Source organism: Antennarius striatus, chromosome 3, assembly GCF_040054535.1.
Source record: "Antennarius striatus isolate MH-2024 chromosome 3, ASM4005453v1, whole genome shotgun sequence".
Taxonomy (NCBI): domain Eukaryota; kingdom Metazoa; phylum Chordata; class Actinopteri; order Lophiiformes; family Antennariidae; genus Antennarius; species Antennarius striatus.
In genome coordinates this window covers 6,007,056-6,027,622 of record NC_090778.1, presented here as the reverse complement: position 1 = coordinate 6,027,622, position 20,567 = coordinate 6,007,056, and the positions used below count along the sequence as shown (strand labels likewise).

Genomic DNA, 20,567 nt, shown 5'->3' with positions numbered 1-20,567 from the left:
TCTCTCTCTCTCTCGCCCTCTCTCTGTCACACACACGCACACACACACAGAATCATTCAGAGCAGTATTTACAGTGTGCTGTTATCACATCTTATCCCTCTTATTTTATTTCATGAGGACTTGTTGAAATGATCATTCACGAGTGTAAGTCTGTGATTTTTTTAAAACTAGTGGATAAAAATGCATTCACAGCTGTAATTAGTCATTTGCTTCATTCCAATGGAGATTAATTTACTCTAGTGAAGGCCCAGCTGCTCTGGAGTTCATTCCTCTCACCACACAAAATGAGAAACAACTGTTAATGAGCTATTTATTTATTTATTTGCGGTTGGACATGCAGTTTACATCCATCCCTTCATCCATTTTCTGGTACACGAGACGGCCGAGATTGTCTCGTCTACTTTCCCGACTTGCAGGTCACGAGCCTGGTGGAGCCTAACCCAGCTGACAACAGGCAAGAAGCGGAGTACACTCCTAACCCATTGCTAGCAAGCTACACTTAGTGTCCAACACCCCCCCTCCACACACACACACACACACACACCCGCACACACACACACACACACACACACACACACACACACACACACACACACACACACACACACACACACACACACACACACACACACACACACACACACACACACACACACACACACACACACACACACACACACACTCACAACACAACTATAGTCACATGTTGAAGGGATCTATTCACCTAAGCTGCATGTTTCTGGAGGTGGAAGAAAGCTGGAGAACCCGGAAAGAACCCATGCAGACAAGGGGAGAACATGCAAACTCCACACGAAAAGAAACTGAAATTAGAACCTCCAGCTGTGGGGCGACAGCACTTACCATTGCTTCACCGTCCTGCCCTTGCAGTATACAAATACAAATGAAATGCAGATAAGGAAAGTACGTCGTAAGAAATAAAAGTGGGAGAGATTAAAAGCCAACTGTACAGTACACTGAGTAATCAATAAAGGATATGTCAAAAGTCTAATCATTGACAAACAAAAATTGAGATATTGTGTGCTGTTGGCAGGAAATGGCAGATGAGAAGCGGGAGGATTCTCTATAAAAGAACTGAATAGAAACATTGATTGGAAAAGACCCTTAGCTGCATTGTGTAATGAAATATGCTTTAATTATTTTAAGAGGAGCTATTAATTCAGACTATGCAAGGCTTTCCACTCCTTCACCTGCTAAATGTCAGCTGGGGGATACAGTGGTCTGCACGAACATGCTCAGATAATCCTCTTTTGTTTTCGGCCCGTACTTGTGAAAGCTGAGAACCACTACAAGTGAGATAGTTGACCTGTTTAAAATCTCCCAAGACAACGAGGGGTCACTTTTTAGCTAATTATATAGCAGAGGAAAGAAAAATTGCTGCGCTTTGGCAACTGTCAGCAGTTTCTGGCTAAATGTCACGTTGAGAAGACTTACAAGGTTAAAGAATGAATAACAAGAAAAGACAAGGGCTATTGATGATTTCACTCCAGAGGTGTTAATAGTGATATTGGGTCTTTGCAAATCATTCACACTGAACTGTAGTCCTCATGCATGCTGGAGTGTGTGAAGCACTCCTGTGCTGTGATGATGTTGCGTTGAGCGCCGAATATGTCACAGCAGAATTGATTAGCCTTAAAGCGGCGTGTTGCTCCCCATAGCAGCTAAAAATAACTCTGCACCACCAGACAAGGAGGAATAGATGGATGGAGTTTTTTTTTTAAATCTCTTCCTTTCCCTTCCTTCAATCTCTCACTCATTATCTACCCACCTCCCTCACCCAATCTAATTTATTCTCTCCTTCATTCATTATCTACACTTTGATTTTCTCTCCTGTCCTCTTTCCCTCCCCATGTATGTTAAGGTGTTCATCACCACTGCTTATTGCCAGGCCAGTTGGCACACGCCTCAGTCCATGTTACCAAAATGACGTGTTTCATTTAATTAATTATAGGTTTTTAAATTTAGGTTCCTTTACCTAGTCTGCGTGTTTTAATAGTTTGTTCTTGGAGGTTGTGTTATCCCAGAAACCAGAGAGAGCTCTTGTTTTCAACAGAGTAAAATAGGTGACGTTGAAGAAACCAGTGCTTTTATTTTCGAAGACACATAACAGTCTGTTCCTTTCTTCAGAACTTTCTACTCTTCAGAGTGAATAGTTATATTCAGTAACATATTGTACTCATACTCCTGGATGCTTGTGAACTTTTTGTTATTTGGATAAAAATGCTAACTGCACAAGTTACCATACTCAGAGAAATCAGTCATTCATAAAACCAAATCAACATGCCTAAAGACACCAAAATGACAGTTGTCACAGCGTGTTGATACGTTGATGCACGTTTGCTGCTGTGACACCTTTCACATTCGGAGTGAATTGTTTTCCTCCAGTGGTGGGTATCCTCTGACCAGGGCTGGTTTATAAAATTGCTTCAAAATGAAGCCTGGCAGGATATGAATATCAAAAAATAAAATAGCACCATGTTTAGTGTGTTATTGGTGAAAATAAAACATAGCTGGTAAATGGGATGAATTTTGTGTCACATTTATTGCAATAGCCTGCATTAGTTAATTGATATTTTTTCAGACAGTAACAAAAGAGCTGAAGCCATAGTGCTGTTATGTCATTAACGTCCTGTCTCCTGCAGCCGCTCTGCCACTCTGGGGGAAGCTATTGTTGTGCAGTGTGGTGAACAGGTGCAGGGCTCTGAGACTTGATGTTCACTAGTTATATGTGTTAGTCAGCTGGCCTTGGAGCTTTCCTGCACACGTCTTGGTGTTTGTCTCCAGGTGTTAATAGAGGGAGTTCACAGTGAACTACTACCTCATCCATCTGAATGAGTCATTCAGTCTAAACTTCAGAACGTTGTATGTTCTCTGGTCTGTCTTGCTTCTACTTGGGGTGGGGGGTGGGGGGTCAGCGTATTAAACTTATTTATATTCACCACTGATAAAATTTTTCTTTGTTAATCTCAGAGCAGAGTTTGGTTTCTGTGCTGTTATTGACACCAGCAAGAATAAAACATGGAAGTTTGATTTCTCCCCATTGAGAATCTATTAACCAAACTCTGCCATTAGTAACTAAACATTTTTTGTGTGTTATAAACATTACATGATTACATGAACACTTTAAATGCATACACTGTTAGGTTTGGAGGCAGTTCCATTGATCAAAACTCTATAGTAACAAACCCTAGACCTCACAAAACGGTGGTCATTCACCGAATGCCAGTCACCTGTAGGACACTGAAGGACAATGTCTGCACTGAATTAACTTCATCAGAACCACCAATCTGTGGGCCATGACAGGTTAGTCTCAGTGTACAGTTTCACCATGAACACAGGACTTCCCAGTCGAACTATACATATAGGGCATAAAAATACACACACTTTCAGGTGTGACACGAACATATAGACCGAGTCCATATAGAGACGTGGAATGTATTACATTCATTACTGAGTCAACATCTTGACACCCCTCACCACTATCCCTGCAGAGACAATCATTAACAGTGTGTGTGTGTGTGTGTGTGTGTGTGTGTGTGTGCGTGTGCGTGTGCGTGTGCGTGTGCGTGCGCGTGCGCGTGCGTGTGCGTGTGTGGAGGGGGGTGTTGGACACTAAGTGTAGATTTTTTCTTCCTCATTTCATTAACTGCTTTCTGAGGAATCAGTTTCAGTTCCCGCTCACTTAGGTCCTCTCCTCCTCTTCCTCCTCCTCTTCCTCCTACTCTCATGTCTCCCACATGCCAGCTCCCTTTTTCTCTAAATTGCGCCCCTCCTTCCTTACTACTATGCGTGTGATGGATGGCATAAGGGGCGAGGAGGAGAAGGACAGGAGGGAGAGGAGGACAAAATAATGGTAATGGGCAGAACTAAGTTAATAGCCTCGCCAGAAGAGCAACATGTCTGCCAGTTGTGCCTGGAAAATTTAATTAGCCTTAGCCTCAACTCCATTCCCAGTGCTGGCCCCAGTCCCTCTAGCTCTCACATGTAGGTACCAGAGGGGGACATGAAGCAAAGGAAAAGGAGTAAATAGAAAATGGGAACAAAACATTTGGTTAATATTCAGCTCACAACTTGTCTACTGTGCTCCCCTTTTTGTCAATTATATTGACAAAATATACACACAGTGTTTTGATGTAGGCATTGTTGGGATATGTCAAGCTCTGTCAACAATACTACTAATCCAGAATATCTGTCTCTGGCAATAAATGATGGTGGAGATGTGGAGATAGGTAATGATAAACATGCCTCTCTGAACACAGATACTGAAAGACACCACCACACCTTTTTTTTTAAAATTAACTGTTTTAATCCCTGAAGGGAAATTAAGAATCCACTCTACACACAGGTTAGTAGATACATGCATATATAGTGTGTACAGGCCCGTAACACATACAGACACAAGAGGCCTGTAGGCATGCAGGTGAGGGGGAGGTAGAGCGCTAGGCGGCTCCTTCATGGTGCGCCTCCAGTGAGCAATTTGTAAAGGGGACTGCGCCTTGCTCAAGGGTGCCTCGCTCAAGGGCGCCTCGCTCAAAGGCGCCTCGGCAGTGCTTGGGAGGTTAGCTGACACCTCCCACTGTCAGTTCACTCTCCGAAGTGACTTGGCGGGAGCGGGAATCAAACTGCTGATCTTGAAACATTTGACGACCCACTCTGCCGCCAGCTCTACTGCTGAGCCACTGCCGCCCTATATTATTTGTTCTTTCTGCTCAGCATTTACTTCTAATATTAAGATGTTAAGATTACAATTATAATGACTAAAAATATAACATAATGCTAAATAATTTTTCATGTTCTATTCAACATGTAGAAATTAATAGACATGCTGATTATAATTATTTTATATATTGGAACACTTACTCTCCAAACACATTAGTAGTATGCAAAATTGGAGTTTATTAATATTAATGTAATAATGTCTTTATTAATGTCTAGCCACCAGTGTAAGCTCCATCCATCTCCACCCGGGTTATAATGCTACTCTTTGGGCATTTTATTTATTTATTTTCAAGGTACCGAACTGAAAATATACCAGAATAGCCTTAATTATAATGTGTAATACAGTACACCAAAATGACATACAGTATTAGAATATGTAGTGAACATGACACCCAGGAAAATTTCAGTGTTTACCATTAATTACTTACTGATGATAAACTCGTGTAATGTGGGTCAGTGTTCTGCTGTAAGGTAGCATGTTTCATGCCTGTTCTGGTTCAATTACTTACAACTCATGTCTAGATTTTACTTCTATACTGTCAGAAACAGATCCAGACTTCCTTTCTTTCACCCTGCTTGAGTAAGCCTGGACAGCAGCAGCACTTGTTTAGAGATGTTGATTGCTTACATAATTACATAATTAAAGCCTGTTCAAATCCGCAAGGACAGCAGACTAAACTAACTTTAATCATCTCAACTTTATCCGAAAGAGCAGTTTTAGTGTATTGATACGCTGTGAAATCAGATTCTGATGTAATCCAACTAATCAAGAAACACACCAGATAGTACAATGGATAGTCTAACTGTAAAAGACCTCACGGTGTGCACCTGAGATAGCACAATTTGACATCCCCAACACGCTGACCTCTGACGGGCAGACAGAAGACAGCAAATAGACCAAAGTATGATGGAGTGTCATTGGCCTGAAACTGTGGGAGGCGGAATGGAGATGGTCACTTCCACCGCTGCCTGTCATCCTAAATAACACAGTGTCTATGGGCTGTATGGCTGTGCTTGATGGATCACAGTCAAAGTGTCAAAGTGAAGACATGCCATGATGGTAAAAAGGGCGGGGCATCAGTCACAGATACTTAGATCTGCAGTGCTTAGCACAGGACAGACACTCAGTGATTGCCAAGTCGCTTGTGTTTTTAGCATACTGTAAACATACTGGGCCAGAGAAACAGTATGAAACAGTTGTTTGTGGAAATAGCTGGTTCTGCTCAAGGTTTCAGTTTAGAGATGCTTTAACTTTGCAGCTGTCACCAAATGCATAGTATATCAGGTCTCTATAAAATTTAAACCTGCTTAATCTCAAAGCATCTTCAGATAATGTCCATAAATTGACTGAGAGGAACAACAGGAGCACACAGCTAGAAATAAAACATCCAGCTTGGAGTGATACAGAATAATGGTAATGGTTGTTGAACCAGTTTTATGATGCTGTAGAAAATACAGTGTAAATTGAAGCATCGTGTTTCATTAATCTCAATTAGGGCTTTGAACCAGAATTTTTTGCCAATTGGTTCATTCCAAACAGAATCAGTATTATGACATTTCGGCTTTTACATTCCACCCATGAATTGAATTTATCGCAAATATAAATTAGTAGGTAGATTTACGACTTTTAGGATTTTTAGGCAATTAGTTTTCACGGTGTAGATATGTTCCTACAGTAAACAGTACAACAGCAGTGATACAGTTACGGAACAGAGGATTGAAAATCAGAGGGAGAGAGAGCTTACGATGCGACAGCTTACGATGCAACATGAATCATGTATTAAACAGTTTTACATCAGGATTTCTAAGCTTAAACTTTACCATCCAAATGAGTGAAATTAGTCCATTATATAATTAATTGACTCTAAGTAGTAATCATTTCCTGTATAGTTCAGTCAGTAGTTTCATTCATTCACTGCCTCTGTAAATTGTTCTTAATTAGTTGTTTACATGTTGAGTACAGCTTGTCTAAAGTGTAGCTGATGCTAATGACACAAAAGTAAAACACAAGTGCAGATTAAAACAGTCTAATTTGAATTTGTAGATGTATGAAATTTGTGATTAACACATGACGTACAAATAAACCAGCCTTCATTGAACATTACATGAACACAGGATTACAGGACATTTTCCCTGTAGTAGGAGCTTTGAATCATACCGTGTTATTAATGGTCCTAAAAGACTGTATGAATCTATAAGGATTAAAAACATTTAGCTTGCCCCAAAATGTGAAACCATGCACTGTGCAATTTATAGTAGTGCAGTAATCAATTTAATACACTGGAACAGTATAATGTTGGTTTCAGGCTAGAGTGTGTATTCATCATCCTGCATCAAGGCGTTTGTGATTCAGAGTGGAGCCACACTTCAGATCTGTCAGAATCTCAGTTAGGTACTGGTTAACTGTGATGGAGAGAAAACCAGTTGAGTCATCAGTTCCGAGAAGAGGCTTTCAAACCTGGAGAATAAAAGTGTGGGCCAGTTTAATGAGACTCCCATTTTTAATATCTTTGTGTAGGAAAACAGTTTCCTCCAAGCATGACCACACCAGAAGGCCTGGATTTATTTTTAGCCTGGGTCTGTCTATGGAGATTTTTTTTTCCTTGTGTGCAGAGACCATGAGTTAACAGAGGAAATATTGACCATCTGGAAATTGTATGGAAATCTTTTCAAAGGGCAGGACGAGGAAGTGTGAAAAGTTTCACTGCTAATGGTCTGTTAATGTGAGGCAGGAGAGAACCAAACATAAAATCAAACTCGCATGTTTAGATTCACTCTCAGAAAACTAATTCTAATGAGTTTACTTGAAATTCAAAGAAGATGCAGCCTTATGGCTCTTGAATGTCACATTTTAGCTGGTTTTCCCTCTCAAAGTACTCTAGTGTTTGGTATATGTGCTAAGTGGAATTGCTAATAGCTAATTTAACATAATTTTCACATTGTTCAGAGTGAATACTGCAGAATATTTTACTTTGGAGAAACAAATCATTTGACATAAATTTCCCCAGAGTAGAATGTTAGGAAATTATAAGAAAAACGAAGAATGAGTGATCAGAGACTTGATGATGGGACAATTATTATCATCTATTTGGTACATTAACTGTTATTTGGATGAGCTCCAGAGCTTCTACATATCTGGGTAAAAGCACATCAGCTGCTATCCCCTTAAAGCAGCATAATTTTGTGGGGCTGGCAGCCTGGCTACCCTTCCCAACCCCTCCTCTCAGCTTTGTCTGCCTGTTTACTCTTTTTTGGAATGCACATAGCCAGCTCAATTTAGTTTACCTCTATTGCGGGTGAATAAAATTGGCTGCCCGTTACTGAGATGTGCCAGAGAACGCTCTGTTTGGATTGTGTTCCGTAAGAAAATGAACAATGCACTCGTATGTGTGCTCTTTTGTGAAGTTGTTAATTGACGTTGATCGTATGCATGTGCAGTATCTGCAGAATAAGTATGCATTAATGCGTATTATGCCATTAATCATACTTCACTTGTTGAGAAATAAATTGCCATATTACCATAACCTCATTATTCCGATAGCACCATGATGAGACTATTATAGAGAGGAGTCAGTGGCAGTTCTGTAAACACATCATAGTGGCAGGCAGCTGAGGCGGAAAAATGAAATAATCATGGTGATTATAGTAAATATGCACTATATGTGCTCATGTGATCAGCCAATCAAGGCACTGCCTTATGTACTATATTATTCTGTTTGGTTGATCTTCAGCTGTTATATGGCATCACCTTCATTTATTCACTTATCTCTTACTCTTTATTTCACAAATATTATTATTACTATTATACTAAACTAAATATTTCTTCCCAACCTCTCATCCTTCACCTTTTTTCATTCCCTGTGAAAAATCATTCAACTATTTTTAAAAAAATCTTTCCTTATGTTTCCTGCTATTCTTTCTTCACTCCTTATCCATGCATTTTTACTATTCTATCCTCTGATCAATTTATGGTGCATTAAAAAACTCATTGTCTTTTATTTTAATAATTAAATGTTATTCTCTGGATGACGCGGTGGCATAGTGGGTAGCGTTGTCGCCTCACAGCTAGAAGGTTCCGGGTTCGAGTCCTTTCTATGTGGAGTTTGTATGTTCTCCCCATTTTTGTTTGGGTTATCTGCGGGTTCTTTGGCTTCCTCCCACCTCCAAAAACATGTACTTCAGGTGAATTGGTTGGTTCAAAATTGTCGGTAGGTGTGACAGTGTGCGATGTTTGCCTTTAGTGTGGCTGGAGCGTACCCTGCCTCTAGCCCATAGTCTGTTGGGATAGGCTCCAATAACCCTGTGACCTGCGAAAAGTGGAAGAAGTGTAATTTATTTCTAGAATAATTGTTTCATTATATTGTTATTATCATACAATATTATTATATTATTATCCCGCCATTCTGCTCCTTATCCATCCATTTAAGATTAATTTCTACAACAGTGTTTTATATTTTAAAAACACGATATACGAAAACATTGAATAATAACTCCTGTATCAAATTATGGGATTCTTGGTGTTACTTAGCCATTCTTATCATCTTCATTTGATATGTATTTCTGCTCTCTACAGGAACCCTGTGGAATCTGTCATCCTATGAACCTCTGAAGATGGTAATCATCAACCACGGTCTGCAGACTATGACCAATGAGGTCATTATCCCCCACTCTGGGTGGGAGCATGAACCGAATGAGGACTCTAAACCCCGCGATGCTGAGTGGACCACCGTTTTCAAGAATACCTCCGGCTGCCTCAGGTAGGATCAGGTTCAAATCAGGTTACACGTGACTCAAACTCATGTTGATGTATGACGTCATGGAAAAAAAGTGAAGAATTAGACTGTATTAAAAATATCCATAAACTTTATTTACTTTTCATAGGGTTGGATTATTCTGGTTTTAGTTTTAAATTTCTTTTAGTTCAAGGGCTCTTTCAGGTACATGAATTAGAATGAGGTCAGAATTTTTACTACAGTTTCACATTTAATAGCAAAACTCATTGATCAGAGAATACAATAGGGAGATTCTGGGAAAATTGTTGTTCCAATGTAAATGCAATTATTAAAGCCTAAAGTGGGAAAATGCGTCAAGAAATAATAGAAAATAAATTGAATCCATGTTTCTACTTATAGAATGTAGATTGTTTGATTTTTTTGGCTAGCTTTTATGAAATGCATTAAATTGTAGAAGTTGAATTAGGATGCGGACAGGCTTTAGGCTGAACTGTGGAGACAAACTTAAAAAGTCAGCCCAAAAGTCAGGACACACTGTAAAGATCATCCTGGATTTCATAGGGAGCATTTTAACACAAGGAGGACCTTGAAGTTTGTTTCACTGAGATATTTTTATTTAGTAATTTTTTAAAATTTCTATACTGATTATAATCCGTGAAGAGAAATTAATAGCAGCTGTAGACGGGGACAGGTGGGATATTTAGACTGAATGTGCTCTTACTGACACAGGGCTAGATTTAAGGGAATTTGATATTAACACTTGCTGCATGTCTGTCCGTTGGTGGATTGTTTGGTAACTTTGATGTGCCATTTCAGCAAACAACACCACATACATGTACAGTATAGGTTCACATGATCTTTATCCCACAGAGGAAATCTTCGCTGCATGAGTGAGAAAAACATGTAATTGTTATTATTAGTTGGGATCAAAAACTCTTACATCTGAAAAATGTGTCATTTCCTCTGTCACTGACCCAAGAACAACGCTGCTCTGTTTAGGTCGGGAATCCAAAACAGTGTTAACTTCTCCATCCATCATGTCGTGACTCACTCAACCATTTTACTGACCCTCTCTAGTCCATTTGGTTTACGAGCTGGAGGCTTTAGATCTGCAGGACTCTGCTATGAGATAATAGCAGAATGTACCCTAAGCTAAACCCTTTAGATACACATCCTATGGAAGAAGACAAAATAGTTGTCAAGGTCTTGAAGGTCTTTGCAGAACAGTCACATTGTTTCCTGCTGATAAAACAAAGCTACAAGATTATTGTTTGTCTTTAAGCTGCTTGTCTCAATAGAAGCTTCTGAATCCAGTTCACCTTTGACTTTCACTCAACAGTGAAAGACTTTTTACTGGATTACATCTAAAGGTTAAAAGTTTTGTGAAATCGAACAAAACATATTCCATCCCTTATTTAGTTTGCGGCAGTGATCTAGGTGCTGCTGCTGATCCCTCAGTTTTTTATTCAATCAACCTTTTATTTTGACAAAGAGTTTGCCGTTTAGTGTTAAATCCCATTATATGTTAAATTCTGCTTTGGGCTAACCAAAGGTACTGCAAATCAATATTATAATTATTTCAAACTTTTTTCTTGGTTATGATAAATTATTTAATATTTTATTTATTTAGTTACACTGCCAACAAGGTCTGAACTATAACCTGACTTATTGAACCTTGTAGCCAAGAACTTTTTTTTTCTTTCTTAGCATCATTTTCATGGAGCCAAAGAGTCAAACAAGACTTTGGAAATCCTAATGCCTCAGAATGTCTCACCAGATTCTTCCCGGGACACTTACATCTAAGTTATCCAAAAGCTTCTGTGACTGTCTACATTGAGGATTTTCAGAATATCAACCTGAATCAGTCAAAAATCAAACACCTTAAAAATTTCTGCAAACCCTCAAGCATCCTCTCAGTCATCAACTCAGTATGACAATTTTAGAGCAGCCTTGAACTCGTTATTAAATGTTCAAGTTTTAAAGTCATGTCAGTTTGGCTTTGACTCCAGATGGCATACCATAATGTTTGAAATACAAACAGTGTATATATGGGTTATCATGCCTCATGTTCTGTCTCTTCCCTGGCAAACCCAACCTGTCTAGGTCGTAATGCGAGGCAGAACATCCTCTGGAGTAGACGCTGCAGTGAGTTGGTTGACACCCAGAACAATATAACATCCAAATCCAACTCAGACAGAAAGTACCCGCATGTATTTCATACATTATTGCTCTGCTTTAGATGGATCCTGGATAGTTTTCTCAGGACTTAGAAAATATAGAAGTCTGCCTGTAATTTTAGAACATTTTCAGCTGAGTTGAAAAGCAACTTTAACGAACTAAGAGGGAATAAATGAGAGCACTGCTGAGGGAAGTTGAAGTAAAAAGAATGCCCTGCTGCAATAGAGCAACCTGCTTACAGTGTCTGTTACTGTTCCATTCTTTCTCATCTTTTCTTTAATTATCTGTCATCTCTGTCTGTCTTACCTTTTCTGATTCATGTACTGTATGACTTTCAACTTCTTCCCAAACGTTCTTCCCTTAATACTACACACCTTAAAGCCATCACAGATCACGATGTCTCAATCAGTTGCACTCTCTCTACTCTCAATCCAAGCACTGCTGAGAACAGGTCTCCATGGTAACTGTGACCAAGCCTTCAAAAACCTGTGCACAGGGTTGGTGCTCTTTGGAGAAGTGCTGATGCCAGAGAGAATCTGTTTACTCGCTCCAACTGAGAAGCATCGTACACCTCAATAAAGCTGCAGATAGGTTTATTATAATGGCCACCTCTGTTGATAGGGCCAGCCTATTCACGTTTACTCTGTGGGATCAGTGAAGGGGAAACTGTGTTTGAGCAAAACATTGACTTTGCAGCTCTGGTACTGTAGATGAAATTTTTTTGCTGGTACTGAGCATATTTTGCACGAAATAAAACATCCACTAATAACAAAACTAAAGTATTAAAAGTTATCTAAACTTTACTTTTTGTGTTGTTGTGATTTTGTTTCTGATTTATTCTTCAAAACTGTTGGTTTTACACCAACAGTATTTGTTCAACTTTGCTCATTTTCAGTTTAATCCCTCCCTCACTGTTTTGATGTTAGGAATTCATAGAGGCAATGCATGCAAAGACCAGACGTGTGCTTCGGGAACACAAACACTCGGCAAGATACAGCATTAGTTTTAAGAATAAATCCAAATTATTTACAAAACGATTATCCGAAGAAAAACATTGAGGGAAAAACTGCAGCAAAAATGCAACTAATTGCAACTAATTAGAATTCAGATATCATTAAATTTAATATTTTTGCTTGTGTTTATCATCCTAACACAGCTATGATCAGCACATAATAGAGGAGTGTTGACCTTTTAACAATTTTACTTTGCTCAGACAATGTGAAAAAAATTATAAGTGAGGTTTGAAAAAGAGGCGGAATGTATAAACTGAATCAAAAATCAATAAGAAAACATGACAACTTAAGGATAGCTAAGTCTAGGGTACACATGGTCCATCTGTGCTGCCATTGACTTGGCTGAGTGAGAGCAGGGATCAGCCATGTATACATCCATCCATCTCCATCATCTCTATTCATCCCAGCTGCTCTATTGTCCTCTGAATGTCACATGACACTGTGACCTTCACACCCACACTTCATCTGGCACAGCAGACACACTACAGACACATCCAGATCACAGTGTTGGGCGGCTGTCAGTTAGCAGATATGCAGACAGAACTGTACTTATACGCCTACTTATTCTTTGAGCCTCGAACAGTGAAAAGGTCTACACTGCAATCATTTCCCATGTATGTTCGCAATATTCTGTACACATGTACAATTGATGATCTGAATACTCATTAAATTAAATACTTAACTCAAATTGCACTGATCCATCATCACAGCTTTTTTTCCTTCCCATTCTTCAAGTAAAAATTATGGCATGAGGGAAGCAGATTGAGGGCGGCATGGTGGCACAGTGGTTAGCGCTGTCGCCTCACAACATGGCGGGTCCGGGTTCGAGTCCCGCTCTGCGGAGTTCGCATGCTCTCCTTGTGTCCGCGTGGGTTCTCTCCGGGTTCTCCAGCTTCCTCCCACCTCCAAAAGCATGCACTTCAGGTTGATTGGCCGGTCCCAAATTGCCCGTAGGAGTGAGTGTGTGTGTGTGTGCGTGTTTGTATGTCTTTGTATGTGACTCCGCGGTGCACTGGCATTGTGCCCGGAGTGTCAGTTGAAGCACAGGTCAGACAAAAGTCACAAACTCTGTACACATCCAAGATACAGAGAGATGGTCTTGTAACCTCACTGTTATGGTGGTATTCTCGAGTCTGACCTCACACCCTGGATACAACATCGCTGCCAAGTGAGTGGTGCCCAGAAAATACCCCCAACCAAACATAATAATCATAACAAGGAAACACAACTTGAGGAGACTTCTCTGAGGATGTTGCCACATGCTTTTAGTGGGTAGACAGGTAAAGGTGACATTTCTAGTTATATAAAACTATATTTTGATATAATTATTTCACTTTTTGAAATGTACCAACACATGTAGTGGTTGTGCTTGCAGATTATCTTATTATAGAACTGTTAACTTGGTCACAGTAGAAGGGATGTAATTCACTTTTTGAGATGCGTAATGTCTGCATTAGAAAATTAATCACACAGACAGAAAGTGTGGTAATGCAGTGTGGTTAATTCCCTGAGAGATCAATGAACAGCAGTACCTGTAGACTCCAACTAAATGTTACACCATCGGATAACATCTAACATTGTCACCACTGACAGATGCCCTGTCCATAAACCTTACACAAAGACAACTGCTCCCTGAAAGACTCTGGAAATGAAACAGCTGACAATAAAACTTGTCTCTCTCTGTCTGCCCTGAAACACACTCCTGTCAAATAAATTTGAGGCGGCTGCTCCTTTTGATCCGTTTACAGGGGAGGTGGTGACCATTTTCTGACAGTTGAAGATGGATGTCTTCGGTTTATGAGCAGGTCCAGATGGCTGCCCAATCCCTGCTAAGGATTAGGTTCTGTGTTTCTACTCTACAGACAAATAGGTGGTCCAGAAGATGACCAGGTTGCATGTGATGTGTTAATGTAAAATACAGTACATTACAACATGAGTTTGTGCTGCGGCATTTTTTGAACTTTCAAATAGTCAGCTGTGTTTGGATGAGATATTTGTTAGAGACCACACAGAACAATCAGGCACTCCAGCTCCGCTTACCTCTGCATGGCTGCCACTGATTCACAGGACAAATGTGGGGTCAACTAATGGGATTATGTGGGCTGGAAGCCCTCATGGATGAAGTCCCTGGTGAGGAACAGGGAGCCCCAGCTATCCTTTAACCCTCTTTAAATCCTTGCCTTTCACAGTCAGTCAGACAGCCGCGCTCAGACTGCACAACCTCTGGTGCAGTGCTTAGAGAAGCTGTGCTCATGGTGCTGGCTTACGTAACATGGATGGCATTCCTTCAGAAAGGAAATTTATATTCATAATTTCTGAATATAATTCCAAAACCAGTTGAGCTTGCTTGCAGTAAGCTTGGTATGCAGACAGGAAGTATAAAAGCCATAGATCACATGCAAATCCAAGGGATCACATGGTTGGATTAGATGGCAATTGGTTTGCTGATATTTTGACTGCCATGCATCTGCTAGTTATTGACATCCAGACTGTAAACTCCCTCCTGTTGGATCATTAAACCTGATATGATGTAGGAGAAACTGAATAAGAAGGTATCATTTTTCTACTTATTTTGCATTTCAGTTAAGCTCATGACAGCATGTTTGTGTGACTCTTGCCCTAAGAAATGTGAGCTCAGATGGTGCAGAGGCTCGGCGCAGACTGAGGGAATGTGAGGGATTGGTAGATGCCCTGCTGCATGCTCTCCAATCGGCTGTCGGCAAGAAAGACATGGACAACAAGGTAGAAAAATATTAGCCCCATCCACTGAAAACATAATGGTTGTAAAAAATGATCCAGAAATTGATGTATTTCATACATTTTTTGTGAGCGACATACAACCCTGTACTTCTTAATAATGACTTTTGTGTGTCTACCTGGCTAGTCTGTGGAGAACTGCGTTTGCATCATGAGGAACCTGTCCTACCATGTCCACAAAGAGGTGCCGGGGGCTGAAAAGTTCCACGACCCCTCAGCGCTGCAGGCGCCCGGCTCGGCAGGACCCCAGAGGAAGAAGAAAGATGATGCTGGCTGCTTTGGAGGCAAGAAGGCCAAAGGTGAGGTTGAACAAAGAAAGAGTAAGATAGAAAGATGACAAATAATCAAAAGTCCTAAATCTGGTTCATACTTCTTTAGTAAAACTCAATGCAGAAGAAGAAAATGTTAATAGTCTTTTTTAAGATGAGATTTTAACTGCATAAATACAGGAATAAGAAAAGTATTTCATAATGAAAGAGTGGAATATTGTATTTAAATGCTTGTTTTTTTCACCTTAGCCTTACCCTGGTTCTGTTTTGTTTTTTTTGTTTTTTTCATTAAATCCTTTGGTTGTAGAAATAATTGGAAAGAAATAGAACAGTTATTGAAACAGCTGGATTGCAGAGATACTATTATTTTCTTTGTTGCTTTTTTGTCTCTGCTGTATTTAGCTCATTGTTGCTTTCTATGAGCACTGGGCTCAAATAAATCCTCTTCAGCAATGACAACCTTTTACAAATGTGATGTTCTCTGTCATGTCTTATGTGAATCAGCAGTTGAATTTTAGATGAACCGTGCACAGTTCAGGACTCAGCTAGAAATTATATAAGAATCATCAATATTTTATCTATTAACAACTGACCCTCAACCTTACTGCCGACATATACAGATACAGATAATTCCCTTAAAAGACATCACAGTGGAACATTTAAACCATGTCACGCAAAAACCAAACCCAAATCACTTCTGGTTAAGTATATTTACTTAGACTGTGGCCTCTGACCTTCAACGTCAGGCTTTGATTAGGTGTTTGTATTCAACCACCTCTTTAATGGACCATTTGCCATTTTGGAAGCTTTTTGTTGCTCTTGACACTGTCTAACAGTGAGTGAGCTTTATAGTCATGTGCTACTAGGAACTTCTTAATCAGCATTCTTCCAGGCTGTTAGCTAAACAATGCTGTTATCTCCCCACTGTACAACAATAATGGCTGCTATTAATCAGTCAGCCAACGAGATGTGACCAAAAGCAAGTGACCTCTGACTTCTAGCAAGTGATGGGAGAATCCTTGTGGTTCAGGGGTCAGAACAACAAAACAGCTAGCATGCGTACACATTTAGAAAGGCACCAATTAACCACGTGAATAGTTTCATGCTCACACACTCGTTGAGTAATGAGATGAGTTTAGCTGCTGCAGACCCTCAGGGTGTTCTTTGACAAAACGAGAATCAGGTACGGAAACATTAAACGCAGCTATAAAGGAGCATGGAGGAGGGTAGTTAAGTAAGACTGTGTGCAATGTGTTTGGTAATTTGTTACCGTGAGTAGGCTATGTTCATTCAGTTTAATGTCACATTCATTATCAATTATACAGTTGTGATCAACACGTGGGAACGGCTCAAGGTTTGTTTTATCTAACTAACAGTCTGAGTCAGGCTAGTTTTAATATGTGCTTCAACAGATGATGACAGTTTTTCTTTCTTTTATTATGTGTGTTTCACCCTTACCCTTTCTTAGACTTCTCATTCCATCTGTTTCAGTGGGTTATGGGGACAGGACAGAGGTTGGAGCTCCAGCTTTTGATTATATTGTAAAGGCATTGACGTGCTTATATACTCTAACAACATTCATTCTGTAGATGTCGGGTTGATAATGAAGGCCATATACAATAGGTTGCTTGAGAGAGAGAGACAGAGAAAGAGAGAGACAGAGAGAGAGGAGAGAGAGTTTATTCATTTTTTTATTTTGTTGTCTGACAATCCCATCAGTGAAAATAATAACAGATGCAGCCTGGGATCTACATTAACAGATTTCTAAATTCAACATAAAGTCTGAATGTTTAACTAGAGGTCTAACAGGAGATTAGCTCCTAACTAGCTGTTGTTAATGTGCATTCATGTCCAGAGACTCTTAACCTTTGTGACTGTATGCTTATAGTAAGTAAATAATGGGATTCCTTTTTATTTTTTAAATCTTTTTTTTGGGAGGGGGGGTGATGGATTTAATTTCAGTTGGAACTAACCCCCTTCATCCACTAAAAATTCCTTCTACCAATGCTAACTCTTAGCACACACTTCCTGAGGTTGACTCTTAATGGCTTCCTATGCAGCCTGTTCTCAACCTCAGGTGTTACTTCCATCTGTTCTCTGTCTGGAATTTCTCCCTTCTCCTCACGATTTTGACTTTTTTTGTAAAATGAAAGAAAAAAACTATTGACACACACACGCAGTTACTTTTTTCAACATGCCTCTTTTCTCTCTACTTCTCGTTTTTTGGCCTTGCTGCTGCTTCCTTGGCTAACTATAGAGGAATGGTTTAATCAAGGTGAGTGTCCCCAATTCAACCCTTATCACTTTAGCTATCCTCCTTATTCCATTCATTCATTCCTTCCCCTATTCCTCCTCCTGCTCATCATTCCCCCTGGCTGTAGAATATAGTTAGAAATAGTTTTGGATGTCCTCCAAGAACCTGAGAAAGTTCCAAGGTCTTGAGAAAATTGAGGTTTCATTCTACATGCATCCCTCCATCAAACCAAACCACCAAAGGTACTGTCACTGAGCTCCCCACGATCTTTACATTATGCATTAGAATTAGTTACCCCATGCTCTAAAATATGTGAAAAGTTTACACAGGGTGTTGTGAAACAGGTAAGTCTGTCTATCTGGACATAAAGTAGAGCTTGATTAACCTCATGACTTGGCAGTAACAAAGTTTAGGCACGTCACTATTCCTAAAGGATTTTATTGGAATCAGTGGCCTTGAGCCTTTCATTTTCCAGCTAATCTCACAGGTGTAAATGCTGATGCCTTCCCCTTTGATTGTGATATTGGCGATGCCAAGCTTTGCTGCAGCCCCTGTCAGTGTGTGTCTTTGTTTGAATCTACGTTCACTAGAGAGGGGCTTACAATGATAAAGAGTGTTTTATCGGTCAGCATTTTTCAATATTTTGTGACGCCATTTGCTTTTTCTAACTTTGGTTTTTATATAAAAATTGAGGATTATGTCATTGTTATAACCTAGAAACAACTTAATTACAGTGATCCCTTATTTATTCACACTTCAAGATGCATGACTTCACTACATCGTGGATTTTAAGTAGGTAGTCACTTGATACTGTACGCTGACGCTATTGGCTGACAGCATTCCGTATATTACAGAAACTCTTTTCTTTAATACAACTGTGTTTTAAACAGTCTATAAGAGTGTGGGAAGGGATAATACAGATATATTATAATACAGATATAAGGTGGTTTAATATCAGTATGGGGAAGTTCATAAACTTTTAAGTTACCGTAAATTATAAAAGAAATAGTTTGTCACTATATCGTGGAATTTAGTTTTTCATGGGTGGTCCTGGAATGCATTAACTGCGAGTAACAAAGGATTACTGTATTTTAAAATGTCCTAAAGGAATGGTTTGGCATTTTAAAAATATTTTCTGTTTGGTTGTTTTTTGTTGCCAAGAGTTAGATGAGAAGATTGATGCCACCGAAAGTCGACCAGCCCTGTTAGAATTTTACAGAGCAATGAGTTGCCTTGCAGACGAGTTCAATGCTGTGTCCCACTCTCAGAAAGAAAGCAGAAAATATATGTTTCCCAAAATGTCAAACCAATGACTCTACCAGTATCAGCCTTTTCATAGCATTTCATGTTGGTACAGTATATCTATCCGCCACCCCTTAAAGGCCAGTCCCTGAAAATATTGTCTCACTGTTTTGAGTTTTTTTAGTAAAGTACTGTATATGAAAAAAAAAATTTAAAGTGTTGTTTGTTTGTTTTTATCTTAACGTGGCATAAAAAGGTTGGGAACCACTGTAGTAGAGGGTGGCAACCATTCAAAGTAGAATAATAAGGCCTCCTAGAATTACAAAAAAATTTGTAGCATAAATCAGAATAGTTCATGTAATGTAATGTAGTTCATGTAATGAATAATTCAGTGTCCCATAAATATAAAAAGTGGAATACAGATCATTTTTCTTTGCATTCATGAAGGACATTACTGATTACCCAATATTTAAATCCATATTAAAACCCAATAGAATTTATCCTTCATTTGAGCGAAATATGACCTGTTTCTGGAAAGGACTACAGTGACAGGAAGTAGTTCTCCCATCTAGTGAATAAATGAGGCCTTCTATCCTTGTATCAGTGTTGTTATGCATTTGCATGAACATTGGCTGACCGAGCTTCAATCACCCACACCCTTCCAACTCAACTCTATTACCCTCCTTCACTGCATTACTCAAGTGGTTTACTCTCTGAAGAACTGTTATAGAGAAAAGTGTATGTATGAGAATGAGGGAATGCAGCTATGTGTGTGTGTATGAGTAGTTATTATGGTATGTATGCCAGTCATTGTGAACACACAGGTGTTCAAAAGCAGATAGTGTCAATCTATGTGTGTTTGAACGTAATGTTTTTTGCACGGCATCACCAGTGTTCTGGATGAGTCTCCAGACCTGGATTAGACCGACTTGCCAGTTGGATTGGAGAAGCTCTCTGCCCATGAAATTAATGCAGCTAAAATGAAAAATGCAATTATTTGACTTCAAAGACATTGAATATGAGCTATTTTTATCCTGTCAAAACCATATCGGTCTAACCCCGGAGATGACGACTTTTGTAATCCAGCTATTGAAGGATATGACTCTGATATCTTCTTCTCTCTTCCCCTACACAGGCAGAAAAAATGGTGAGAATGACAAAAACTACGACACATTGGATCTGCCCAAGCGTGCTGAACCATCAAAAGGTAGGAATCATCTGAGAGGAAAGACTGCTTATAAGACTGCTTCATTTAGACATATTAGTGTGTGGGCAGGAATGTGGGCAAAGATATAAGCGTGATTCTTAAAGTCGGAGGAGGGTCAGGTGTCCCGGTCAACAAAACTGTATGGGGTCAATCTTGCATGGAGTCAGTCTTATACGA

The 20,567-nt window shown here is 39.5% G+C and overlaps 1 protein-coding gene across 8 annotated transcripts in view; it reads left to right on the top strand.

Moving 5' to 3' along the window:
• arvcfb (ARVCF delta catenin family member b) overlaps positions 1-20,567 on the top strand; it is a 239,866-nt gene that overhangs the window by 181,296 nt on the left and 38,003 nt on the right. For 6 of the 8 annotated variants that reach the window (XM_068309954.1, XM_068309947.1, XM_068309951.1 and 3 more), the window contains 5 exons: positions 9,311-9,494; positions 15,286-15,403; positions 15,546-15,717; positions 17,945-17,962; positions 20,319-20,390. In XM_068309954.1, the coding sequence (XP_068166055.1) occupies positions 9,311-9,494; positions 15,286-15,403; positions 15,546-15,717; positions 17,945-17,962; positions 20,319-20,390 (564 nt within the window). The remainder of the gene's footprint in view (positions 1-9,310; positions 9,495-15,285; positions 15,404-15,545; positions 15,718-17,944; positions 17,963-20,318; positions 20,391-20,567) is intronic. The other 2 variants (XM_068309950.1, XM_068309948.1) reach the window with 1 other exon arrangement.